The following is a 13989-nucleotide window of genomic DNA, read 5'->3' as shown; positions in this document are numbered from 1 at the left end:
TCCTTTTCCCATCTCCTGCATCGGCAGCCCAGATCGGGGCTAACGATTGTGGTTCACGTGCAGTCCCTTCTCTACGAACTGGAGTCTTTCCCTTCACTACCTCTACTTGCGGTCCGGTCCGTTCACGTACACCTCCGTGGTGTACGCCTCAGCTGCAGCTTTGTCTGGACCTTTTGCATGGCCGTAAGGACTCTGTTAACCCCGCCGCTCTCCGCTGTCAGTTCCTCTCGATTCTTGTCGTGTTCGGGGGCTCTGTAGCGGTTAGCACCGACAGCGTAGGCTTCGCATATGTTCATGGAGGACTTATTGAGCAGCACTCTTTGCCAGTTGGCTGCAGTGTTTTCACTGCAGAGCTGGCAGCCATATCTTGTGCTCTTGAGTACATCTGCTCATGCCCTGGTGAGTCATTTCTCCTGTGTACTGACTCATTGAGCAGCCCCCATTCAGATCTCTGGGCGGGGACTACTCAAGCGGACGTCATTATGAGAAGAAAGAAAACTGGCATTCTACGGATCAGAGTGGGGAATGTCAGATCCCTTAATTGGACAGGTAGGCTAGAAAATTTAAAAAGGGAAATGGGTAGGTTAAAGTTAGATATAGTGGGAATTAGTGAAGTTCGGTGGCAGGAGGAACAAGACTTTTGATCAGGTGAATACAGGGTTATAAATACAAAATCAAATAGGGGTAATGCAGGAGGAGGTTTAATAATGAATAGGAAAATAGGAATGCAGGTAAGCTACTACAAACAGCATAGTGACTACATTATTGTGGCCAAGATAGACACAAAGCCCATGCCTACTACAGTAGTACAAGTTTATATGCCAACTAGCTCTGCAGATGACGAAGAAATTGATGAAATTTATGGTGGGATAAAACAAATTATTCAGGTAGTGAAGGGAGATGAAAATTTAATAGTCATGGATGACTGGAATTCCAGAGTAGGAAAAGGAAGAGAAGGAAACGTAGTAGGTGAATATGGATTGGGGGTAAGAAATGAAAGAGAAAGCCGCCTGGTAGAATTTTGCACAGAGCATAACTTAATCATAGCTAACACTTGGTTCAAGAATCATAAAAGAAGGTAGTATACATGGAAGAAGCCTGGAGATACTAGATGGTATCAGATAGATTATATAATGGTAAGACAGAGATTTAGGAATCAGGTTTTAAATTGTAAGACATTTCCAGGGGCAGATGTGGACTCTGACCACAATCTATTGGCTACGAACTGTAGATTAAAACTGAAGAAACTGCAAAAATGTGGGAATTTAAGGAGATGGGACCTGGATAAACTGAAAAAACCAGAGGTTGTAGAGAGATTCAGGGAGAGCATAAGGGAACAATTGACTGGAATGGGGGAAAGAAATAAAGTAGAAGAAGAATGGGTAGCTTTGAGGGATGAAGTAGTGAAGGCAGCAGAGGATCAAGTAGGTAAAAAGGCGAGGGCTAGTAGAAATCCTTGGGTAACAGCAGAAATATTGAATTTAATTGATGAAAGGAGAAAATATAAAAATGCAGTAAATGAAGCAGGCAAAAAGGAATACAAACGTCTCAAAAATGAGATCGACAGGAAGTGCAAAATGGCTAAGCAGGCATGGCTAGAGGACAAATGCAAGGGTGTAGAGGCTTAACTCACTAGGGGTAAGATAGATACAGCCTACAGGAAAATTAAAGAGACCTTTGGAGAAAAGAGAACCACTTGTATGAATATCAAGAGCTCAGATGGAAACCCAGTTCTAAGCAAAGAAGGGAAAGCAGAAAGGTAGGAGGAGTATATAGAGGGTCTATACAAGGGTGATCTTCTTGAGGACAATATTATGGAAACGGAAGAGGATGTAGATGAAGATGAAATGGGAGATATTATACTGCATGAAGAGTTTGACAGTGCACTGAAAGACCTGAGTCGAAACAAGGCCCCGGGAGTAGACAACATTCCATTAGAACTACTGACTGCCTTGGGAGAGCCAGTCCTGACAAAACTCTACCATCTGGTAAGCAAGATGAATAAGACAAGTGAAAAACCCTCAGACTTCAAGAAGAATATAATAATCCCAATTTCAAAGAAAGCAGGTGTTGACAGATGTGAAAATTACCGAACTATCAGTTTAATAAGTCACAGCTGAAAAATACTAACGCGAATTCTTTACAGACAAATGGAAAAACTGGTAGAAGCTGACCTGGGGGAAGATCAGTTTGGATTCCGTAGAAATATTGGAACATGTGAGGCAATACTGACCCTATGACTTACCTTAGAAGAAAGATTAAGGAAAGGCAAACCTACATTTCTAGCGTTTGTAGACTTAGAGAAAGCTTTTGACAATGTTGATTGGAATACTCTCTTTCAAATTCTGAAGGTGGCAGGGGTAAAATACAGGGATCAAAAGTCTATTTACAATTTGTACAGAAAGCAGATGGCAGTTATAAGAGTCGAGGGACATGAAAGGGAAGCAGTGGTTAGGAAGGGAGTGAGACAGGGTTGTAGCCTCTCCCTGATGTTATTCAATCTGTATATTGAGCAAGCAGTAAAGGAAACAAAAGAAAAATTCAGAGTAGGTATTAAAATCCATGGAGAAGAAGTAAAAACTTTGAGGTTCGCCGATGACATTGTAATTCTGTCAGACAGCAAAGGACTTGGAAGAGCAGTTGAATGGAATGGACAGTGTCTTGAAAGGAGGGTATAAGATGAACATCAACAAAAGCAAAATGAGGATAATGGAATGTAGTCGAATTAGATTAGGAAATGAGACACTTAAAGTAGTAAAAGAGTTTTGCTATTTAGGGAGCAAAATAACTGATGATGGTCGAAGTAGAGAGGATATGAAATGTAGACTGGCAATGGCAAGGAAAGTGTTTCTGAAGAAGAGAAATATGTTAACATCAAGTATAGGTTTAAGTGTCAGGAAGTTGTTTCCGAAAGTATTTGTATGGAATGTAGCCATGTATGGAAGTGAAACGTGGATGATAAATAGTTTGGACAAGAAGAGAATAGAAGTTTCAAAATGTGGTGATACAGAAGAATGCTGAAGATTAGATGGGTAGATCACGTAACTAATGAGGAGGTATTGAATAGAATTGGGGAGAAGAGGAGAGAGGAGTTTATGGCACAACTTGACTAGAAGAAGGGATCGGTTGGTAGGACATTCTGAGGCATCAAGGGATCACCAATTTAGTATTGGAGGGCTGAGTGGAGGGTAAAAATCGTAGAGGGAGACCAAGAGATGAATACACTAAGCAGATTCAGAAGGATGTAGGTTGCGGTAGGTACTGAGAGATGAAGCAGCTTGCACAGGATAGAGTAGCATGGAGAGCTGCATCAAACCAGTCTCAGGACTGAAAACAACAACAACATCAACAACAACAACAACAACAACAAGCTGTCGACCAGTGCTACCCTTGCCACCTCTTGTAGCGTCCATTCAGGAGTCCATCTATACCCTGGAAGAGTCCCGCCAATCCGTGGTGTTTGTGTGGAGCCAAGGACATGTCAGAACCCTGACAACGAACTTGCCGAAAGGCTGGCCAAACAGGCGACGTGGAAACCGCTTCTGGAGATAGGCATCTCCAAAGCTGACCTGCATCCTGTCTTACATCACAGGGTTTTCCAGCTTTGGGAGACGGAATGGCACAACAGCACACACAATAAGCTGCGTGTCATTAAGGAGACTATGAATGTGTGGAAGGCCTCTCACACGGAATCAGTTGTCCTCTGCCGGCTCCGCATTGGCCATAGGTGACTAATGCATGGTTACCTACTCCGTTGCGAGGACCCAACTCAGTGTCGCTGTGGCTCCCAAATAACAGTCATCCACCTTTTGCTGGACTGCCCACTTTTAGCCACTCTGCGGCAGACTTTTAACTTTCCCAGCACCCTGCCTTCGCTTTTAGGCAACAATGACTCTACAGCAGCTTTAGTTTTACGTTTTATCTGTGAGAGTGGGGTTTATACTTCTATGTAGGTTTTAGCGCATGTCCTTTGTCCCTCCGTGTCCTCCAACCTAGTGCTTTTAGGGTGGAGGTTTAAACGTGTTGCAGAGTAGCTGGCTTTTCCTTTTTATTCTCGTAGTTGTCCAGCCACTGTAATGTGCTTTCATGTTTTACTCTCTTCTGTTTCTAGTGTCTCTGTTGTTTTCTTGTCCTCTCATGTTCCTTTTAGTGTTCGTTGCCTTCCCTTCGTTCTTGTGGCTTTTCCTTTCTTTCCGTTTTGTGTTATACATTTCTTCCGTTTTATTCTCACACTTGTGGCATGGTTTTATTAGGAACAAGGGACCGATGACCCCATAGTTTGGTCCCTTCTCCTGCCTTTAAACCAACCAACCAAAATAGTTACTTTGGACACCGCCATGTCATGCACTAAAATTCACAACCTGCTAGTGGTAGACAGTTGCAACTTGTCAGTAAAGTGGGGAAATTGGCAAAGTAATATGTGTGACGTATTAAGAACACCATAAAAAAATTGGAAGCATTACTTTTCAGAAAGCTGTCTTAGATTCCATTGCCTTAGTTATCAACTGAGGCAGATTGTTAATCATATCATTCTTCGAACAAGAAAATGTTACTCTTAATGCTTTACTTTGCTTGTAGAATTGTCCTTCATTGTAATTCACAGAGGGTAACTTCTTTGAAATGAAAAATACGACATCACTTATCTGATAACTTCATTTATTCAATCCTGCTTGCTGCCATTAACAAGTTTTTTCAACTGGTACTGTAGGGGACTGATGACCATAGATGTTAAGTCCCATAGTGCTCAGAGCCAACTGGTACTGTATCCACCTGCTTTTTTCATGTGACATAAACGACTACCAACTCCCTTATTCTCTCTCTCTCTCTCTCTCTCTCTCTCTCTCTCTCTCTCTCTCTCTCTCTCTCTCTCGTACGTCCTACCCTGCGACCTCTTTCATTTTGTTATGCATCTACTGACTCGTCCAGTGAAAGGCCTACCTCAAACCACCCTGCTACTCCCTCCTTGCCCTGTGCATCCTTTCCTACCCACTTCCCACCTCCATGTATTCAGGCAACTGCTTACAACAATAGAAATTCAATAATTTTTCTGTCATGTGTTTATGTGCCATGCACCAGTCCTTTGTAAGTAAATTGTTCCCTTTCTGTTATTTTATGTAGTTCTTCACTTTGGAATTTCCATTATTGTTATATTCAAATGCAAATTTTGGAAATACTGGTGTTACACAAAACTAATAATTGCACAAATTACAAGTATTTTCAAAAAATGAAATATTATAACTTACAATAAAGTTGCAATGTGTTTTCTCACTATAACACATTTGCTTTTAGATACAGGTATGCTAATATTGCTATAGACATCGAAGCACTAAAATAAAAACTTCTTTAAATACTAAACTGCAAATAGTATCATCCAAACTATTGATGTAGATAACCTGGACACCAGTTCAATAGAGACACATTTCTCATGTGCAACAATCACTCTCATATATACACCCCTTCTCCCCTCCCCCCATTTTGATCTCAGTGTGGGCACTGTTTTCCCTCTGGAATATTTTATTCAAGAGGATGCCATCAAATTAAAGCCATACACTGCAGGTTTCCAGGAAATGTTATGGCTATAGCTGTCCTTGCTTTCCAGCACTCATGGTACCATAATAGCGAGCATGTATGTTAAAATCCTGTTGCCCCTACATCTATTGAAAAGGCTTCTGTCCCTCTTCATAGGCAATATGTTAGTTTGATGTCCCTATAGATACCCCTTTGATGTTGTTGCACCTACAAAAAGTTGTGTGTATAATTGAGCAATACAAGCCACTCTACCATGAAGTACCATGATGTAACATTAAATAATGTTTTGTTGATTGGATATTGCAATTACTTCTAATTATTAAATTTCTAAATTATATTTGTATTCTTGTTATCAAGGTGTTGTAATAAGTGCTTGCCTAATTTCCATATTTATCTGATGACTAATACTTCACTTGATTTATTTTTTATAGGAAGGATGTAAATCAAATGAAAATCAGAGCTGGTGAATGGGATACACAAACGAAAAATGAAATTTATCCCCATCAGGATAGAAGAGTAAAGGAGATCATTGTTCATGAAAATTACCATGCAGGAGCTCTTTACAATGATGTAGCTCTTCTTTTGCTTCAAGAACCTGTAGATTTGGCAGAGAATGTAGATGTGGTGTGTCTGCCTGACAGAAACACTGTTGTCAACAGTTCACATTGTTTTGCAAGTGGTTGGGGAAAAGATGTGTTTGGTAAGAGAATACAATAAAAGATAACATACATGTTACATGATTTTTTGCTATTGAACATTCTAAAATTGGCACAAACAACAGAAAACTATTACTTCTAACACTTGGAAGCACAGGCTGTAATGTTTTCCATTGTGCTTTACACTGATGATAACCAAAGTTAATTGCGACAGTAACATATATTAAAGTTGCGAGTCTAAATTTCTAACTGTACGTTTCCTCTTTGTGTTCTTCTACTTTGGCACTAATGCTCAAATATTTTTCACCTCCCTGACCACATGATTACCTGTACCACCCTCAGTTCGCCTTTACTTGCTTTTAATGACTTGCCCTTTACTCATTATCCATTTTTCTCTTTCTAGAGAAAAGTTGCCACAAGAACAATTTTATAAAGATTTTTCTTCACTGTGATTTTTTACAGGAAAGGAAGGAAAATACCAAGTAATATTGAAAAAAGTTGAGCTGCCCATTGTGCAACACCACACTTGTCAAGAAGCACTTCGGCGAACTAGATTGGGCCCTTACTACAAGTTAGACAAGTCATTCATTTGTGCTGGTGGACTGGCAGGCCGTGATACATGCAAGGTGAGGCATTGCTCTCTTGCTACAAATATGGAAAGGCGATGCCACTTTATAATATTTAAAAACAAGTAACAGTTCTGACAGAGAACAGTAATAGTGATAAAAATCTCTACAGGGTACTAAATCAATTATAAATCCCCTTCATTGAGCAATAAGCATAACCTGTTTTCAAATGTGGTATATTCATTGTTTTTAAGTACCTGTTCTCGCAATATACACTGCAATGCCATTATAATAATCTGAAGCATCCACACTGTAGCTATTACTGGTATAGAGGGTTTTTTAGATATATATTTTCTACATCTACATCTATATTCTGTAAACCACTATGAGGTATACGGCAGAGGGTATGTCCCAGTGTACCAGTTATTAAGGTTTCTTCCTGTTCCATTCACATGAGGAGTGCAGGAAGAATGGTTGTTTGCATGCCACTGTGTGTGTGTGTGTGGTAATTATTCTAATCTTATTTTCATGATACCTATGTGAGTGACATGTAGGGAGTTCTAATATATTCCTAGAGTCATCATTTGAAGACGGTTCTTGAAACTTTGTTAATAGACTTTCTTGGGTTAGTTTACGTCTATTGTAACAAGTCTTCCAGTTCAATTCCTTCAGTATATCTGCAACACACTCCCATGGATCAAACCAGCCTTTGACCAATTGTACTGCCCTTCTCTGTATACATTCAATATCCCCTATTAGTCCTATTTGGTATGGGTCCCACACACTCGAGCAATGTTCTGGAGCTGGGCACACGAGTGATTTGTAAGTAATCTCCTTTGTAGAGTTCCCCAGTATTCTACCAATAAACCAAAGTCTTCCACCAGCTTTACCCATGACTGGAGCTATAGGTCATTCCATTCCATTTCATATCCCTACAAAGTGTTACATCCATGTATTTGTATGAGTTGGCCAATTCCAGAAGTGACTCATTGATATTATAGTCATAGGATGCTATGTTTTCAAATTTTGTGAAGTGCAAAGTTTTACATGTCTGAACATTTAAAGCAAGTTGCCAGTCTCTGCACCATTTTGAAATCATATCAAAATCCGACTGAATATTTATGCAGCTTCTTTCAGATTGTACTTTGTTATAGTTAGCTGCATCATCTTCAAAAAGCCTGATTTTACTATTAATATTATCTGTAAGGTCAATAATATACAACATGAACAACAAGTGTCCCAACACACTTCCTTGGGCACACTTCAAGTTACTTCTACATCTGATGATGGCTCTTCATCCCAGATAACATGGATGTTTCCTCCCTAGCAAAAAGTTCAGTCAAGTCACAAATTTCACTTGATACACCATATGATCATACTTTTGACAATAAGTGTAGGTGTGATACTGAGTCAAATGCTTTTTGGAAGTCAAGAAACACTGCATCTACGTGATTGCCTTTATCTAAAGCTTTCAGTACGTCATGTGAGAAAAATGTAAGTTGTGTTTCACATGATCAGTGTTTTCGAAATCCGTCCTGGTTGGCATGGAAGATGTCATTCTGTTCAAGATACCGCATTATGTTTGAACTCAGAATGTGTTCTAAGTTTCTACAACAAATCGATGTCAAGAATATTGGACAGTAGTTTCGTGGACCTCTTCTACTACCTTTCTTGTAGATGGGTGTGACCTGTGCTTTTTGCAATAACTGGTCACAATTTTTGTTTGATTATCTACTATAGGTTATAGTTAGAAGAGAGGCTAACTAAGCTGCCAGTTCAATATAGAATCCGATAGGGATTCCATCTGGCCCTGGAGGTTTGTTCAGTTTTAATGATCTGCAGCTTTGTTCAGTGTTAATGATTTCAGCTGTTTCTCAAAACCACTGACACTAATACTCATTTCACTCATCTTTTCAGTGGTACGGAAATTAAATTGGGTCACTTCTCCTTTATTTTCCTTTGTAATGGAACATTTGAAAATGGAATTAAGCATTTCAACTTTTGCTTTGCTATCCTCAATTTCAGTTCCTGTGTCATTTGCTAGGGATTGGACACTAACTTTGGTACCACTAACAGCCTTTAAACATGATCAGAATTTCTTTGGGTTCTGTGAAAGATCACTTGACAATATTCTGCTGTGGCAGTCACTGAAGGCATCACACATTGCTCTCTTGACAGACACTTGCATTTCATTCATAGCCCCACACTTTGTTTTACATCTACTGTGTAGTAATCCGTGTTTCTGTAGAGGTTTCTTTACAGTGACTGTATGCCATAGAGGTTTTCTCCCATTATGAACTGTTCTGCTGGGTACATATGTATCCAGTGCATGGTCAGGTATTCTTTTAAACTTGAGCCTGAGTTCCTCTACATGCTCCTGGCCTGTGCTGAAAGTTTGTAGTTCCTCTTTGAGATATGACACTACTTATCTTTTATATAGTTTACTGAACATATATATCTTTCTGCTTATTTTCTCTGTCCTTTGTACTTCGGTAACCATTTTTGCCACAACTGTGTCATGGCCACTGAAACGTTGTGAACATCCTCAAAGATGGGAGGTCTCTTTGTTGCCATTAGATCCAGTATATTTCCATCATGAGTGTTTGCTAACTATCTGTTGTACATAGTCTTCATGGAAGTCATTGAGTAAAGTTCAACAGGATGTCTTACGATGCCCACCAATGATTACAGTGTTATTGGGGAACATATGTTCAAGTGAACTAAAGTTTTCTCTGAAGTTTTTGGTTACATCACAAGATGAGTCTGTTGAACGATAGAAGGATCCAATTATCATTCTATGCCCACCACTAATACTGAGTATTGCCCAAACAGTCTCAGATGCAGCTTCAATTTCTACCTCAGTGGATATGAGTTTCTTGCCTACTGGAACAAATACACCACCTCCATTTCCCATTTGTCTATCTTTTTGATTTACATTTTAATTTTTCTGATAAAATCTCACTGTTATCAATTTCTGGTTTCAACCAGCTTTCTGTACCTAGTATTTTGAGAGCTTCACTGCTTTTCATGAGCACTTTAAACTCTGGCACTTTATTGTGCAAATGCTTCAGCAGTGTACCATTAATATTTTATTACTGTCGTCTGTGGGAGGAATTTCTTTCGATCTTACATTGATACTTCTGGGTTTCCTACAGCTGTCGTTATATGGATTGGATGGAAAGTCCCTTGATGTAAACGACCCTTGTGTGCAGAGCACATCTGACCCATTTATTAGCTTGTCACAGAACTTTTAAAGGCTCTGGTTCAGTCCTTTCACTCAACTCAGAACAAAAGGGCCATGATCAGTTCTGGGAACAATGCTGTAAATTAGTTGAAACTCCATGCAGAAGGTTGGTCTTTTCAACCTTCTCTGCAAGTCTCTGGAATGACCCAAGAATGATTTTGGAGCCCAGATGACGGGCATCATTTGTTCCGACATGTGCCGTGATCTGCATTTGGTTGCACCCTGTTCCCTCAGTGGCTGCTGGAATAGCCTCTTCAACATGTTGATGAGGCTCCCACGCATACACACTGAGTGCACTTGGTGGCTTTTCCTGTCCCTTGCTGCCATTTCCCTAAGGGGTACCATTATTTGCCGTATCTTTGAACTGATGATGATTAATAGACCCCTACCCTTTTGTGTTTGCTTCCTCCTGACGACAGACAAAACAGATGAAGTGAGACGTACAATTTCAGTTTCAGCTAAAGGCAGCACTTCAGGCATGTTGGTTAAGGGATTGGTACAACACCATGAGTCCTTTTTGGTCCAGGTCCACCCTTTACAGGAAGCCTAGATCTACCATTGAAACACCACTCGCAGTCAAGTGGATGAGTAATGACAGATCCTGTACTTTCTGCAAAGGAGACGGGATCCACAGGACAGATAGTACTTGGGGCATCTCTGGTACAGGTATCACAGGTACATGAATCCGGGGAGCTCTTCCAACACACCAGTTCGCAGCATCTGCCAATCATTTGACAGTAGTCAGGGTAATTTGCAGCTGCTTGTGAATATCAACCAACTCCTCCTGTGTTTGAAAGCAGCATTCACAGTGGGACTGCATTTTCGGTGGTGCAATGTATTACAGGGCAGTGAACAAATAACTTTAAATTAAACCTGCTGATTATCTTTTAATCTGTTGAGCTAAAAAGTGAGTAATTTCCTAGAAGATATGAAGCATACACAAAATGAGATTTTATTAAGACATTGGTAAAAACTGCTAGTTTCCTAAAACATTTTGAGGTTAATTGTAGTTGTCAGCAAACTCAAAAACAGAGTTAATTTACAGAGAATGCAGAGAATATATAGATCTGCTACTCTTTAAGAGAAGACTAGATGTAACACTATGTGTTAGTTTTGCTACAAATTGCTAGATTATACAATAAAGTTCAGGGGTGATGCATTCTTTGGTAGAACTGTGAACCACAAATGCTGATTTGCTACGAAATAAATTACGTATCCAATTTTGTTACATATTATCTTGACTAATGAAGATTCTTAAAAAGAAAGCCAAGGTTGATTACAAAATGTTCTTAACAAATAGTCCAGTTGTCTCTTACAAGGGAATGGCCTGACTGTCGAAATCTGCTGTAATTCTTTTGTTATTCGTGCATAATGTCGTTTAAAATCCATATGCTAAATTTCAGTTGTCGAAACACACTGAAAATTACCTAAAACTGAAGCAAATGTATTTCCTGTCTTGGCACTTCAGATTAAGAAAGAGTTTGCCCAAACTCATTGCCTTTAAATATGTCTGCTTGTGTCTGTATATGTGTGGATGGATGTGTGTGTGTGTGTGTGTGTGTGTGTGTGTGTGTGTGTGTGTGTGTGTGTGTGTGTGTGTGTGTGTGTGTGTGTGCGCGCGCGCGCGCGCGAGTGTATACCCGTCCTTTCTTCCCCCTAAGGTAAGTCTTTCCGCTCCCGGGATTGGAATGACTCCTTACCCTCTCCTTTCGTCTTTCCCTCTCCTTCCCTCTTTCCTGACGAAGCAACCGTTGGTTGCAAAAGCTAGAATTTTGTGTGTATATTTGTGTTTGTTTGTGTGTCTATCGACGTGCCAGCGCTTTCGTTTGGTAAGTCACATCATCTTTGTTTTTAGATATATTACTTCTTTCCCATATATATGTGTATAGAGGAAAAACAAATAGCTTATTTGAAGTTTCTACAGACAAAAACATCAGAGAATTGGGAAACATGCAAAATAAAAAGAGATATTGTGAAACAAATCGTGTGCATAGCATGCCAAGATTCCTGGGACTTGTTCATAAGTGTCTTAGAACATGACATACACAGTAGACAGCAATGGGCATAAAAGGTCATGAAAGTGCTGAACAAGGAAGAAAAAGACACTGCCTCACTGAACATTATAACCAATGCACAATGTGAAGTACACAGAAGGCCGAAGATGACACTGGAGAAAATATGTGTAATGAAACAGTAGATCAGTTACCATGGTGGAACTAAAAGAGGCTTTGAAAGGCATGAAGAACAGAAAAGCTACTGGAATAGATGGAATAAATGCAGAACTAATTAAATATGGAGGGTTATCAGTAGATAAGACCTTTAAAATTAATTAATTAATAAATAAATGTTGGATGAACTGCAAGATCCCATACACATGTAATACATCAGAAGTAATCTCTCTTTTCAAGAAAGGGAAACTTAATGACTGTAGAAACTATAATGGTGCCAGTCTTGTAAACACTGGCTACAAACTGTACTCAAAGATAACCACAACCACATGAAGAATATCACAGAAGCTATTATTCCTGAAGAACAAAGAAGATTTAGATCAGGTTGTTCATGCACAGACAATGCAATTTTAATTACAAACATTATAGAAAAACACAGAGAATTTAATATGGAAACTGATCAGCCTTTATTGACCTTGAAGACTTTGGACTATGTGAGCTGTGATAGCCTATGGAAGATTATTTCTGAATGTGGATATCCTTGCCACCTAATAGATGAGGTTTCTTTACAAAACTAAATGCATTGTAATAAATACAGGTAGGAATTGATTAGAAGAAATAATTATTAACCAGGGAATTAGACAAGTGTGTAGACTATCATCTATCCTTTTTAACGTTTACATTGACTTCATCCTTTGCAAATGGAAATGTGTAATGTAAACAAAGGAATTAAGATAATGAATGAGGAATGCCTCCAAAGAGCAATATACCAGCTGAACAAATTTCACAAGAAGTACAACTTGAAAATTTGTAGTAATAAAATGAAAAAATGACATTCCAAGAAAAATATCTAGTCAGATCAAAATTGTTGTGGATAATTCAGTTTTAGATAAAGTGTCTCAAATCTCTTATTTAGGCTGCAATTTTTGACTCTGATATTTAAAATAAAATACACTAATTCCAAGCTCCCTGTTGAGGAAAAAAAAAAAAAAAAAAAAAAAAAAAAGACTGGAGATGATACCTCATGAGAATGCCAAATTACAAACTTCCACATGAGATCCCGAGCTAAAAGCTGAATGGAAAAAGAGATACTGGTAGACCACAAAAAAGATGGGGATGACTTCGTTTGTGAGTTCAGAACAGGCAACAGCCTAATCCTTTAAAGAAAGTTGTGGTGGTGGTGGTGGTGGTGGTGGTGGTGGTGGTGGTGGCGGTGGTGGCGATACTATTTCTTTCTGAGTTCCATGCAACCAAACTATAATGTCTAGTTCCAGATGAACAACTGCAATTATAACTATTCTCCCCAGATTAGCTGCATGAGTCGTCATATTTCATACCAGACAACACCTACATCTAGTCATGTATCAGAATAATAGTATCCATAACACTAAGCATGAATCATTGTAAGTGGATTTCTATTGCAATTGCCATCCAGTGCAGCACTATACACTTACAGTGGGAAGAAATAATAATAAATACTAAGCAAAATGTACGTACCTCTCCTTGCCATCTTGTAGATGATTTGTATTAACCTCAGGCTCTATGGTCAAGAGTAGAGGTATCATTATTGCTCTGACTGAAACACTGTTTACCAGTTGGATTCTTGATATTTATAGTTTTCCAGAGTACTTCTTTGAAAACAGTATAGTGAAATACACAAGAGAAAAAACATTTATATGAAGCTCAGATTCAAAAAGAGAGGGACTGAATGACATAACATCTAAAACAACTGAACTGCTAATAATTTGAATAATGACTGAAGTACTGAACACTAACTGAGTCTGAATAACAACAGAACTGCTGATGAACACTTTTTGCCTATTTAT

At 39.1% G+C, this 13989-nt stretch overlaps 1 protein-coding gene across 1 annotated transcript in view; it reads left to right on the top strand.

Moving 5' to 3' along the window:
* The window catches only part of LOC124802541 (phenoloxidase-activating factor 2), a 262603-nt gene that overhangs the window by 226533 nt on the left and 22081 nt on the right, over nucleotides 1-13989 (top strand). Inside the window, exons 4-5 of the mRNA XM_047263400.1 lie at nucleotides 5961-6229; nucleotides 6648-6811. Of these exons, the coding sequence (XP_047119356.1) occupies nucleotides 5961-6229; nucleotides 6648-6811 (433 nt within the window). The remainder of the gene's footprint in view (nucleotides 1-5960; nucleotides 6230-6647; nucleotides 6812-13989) is intronic.

The sequence above is a fragment of the Schistocerca piceifrons genome, chromosome 6 (genome assembly GCF_021461385.2).
Source record: "Schistocerca piceifrons isolate TAMUIC-IGC-003096 chromosome 6, iqSchPice1.1, whole genome shotgun sequence".
Taxonomy (NCBI): domain Eukaryota; kingdom Metazoa; phylum Arthropoda; class Insecta; order Orthoptera; family Acrididae; genus Schistocerca; species Schistocerca piceifrons.
This window is presented reverse-complemented; position numbering and strand designations above follow the sequence as displayed.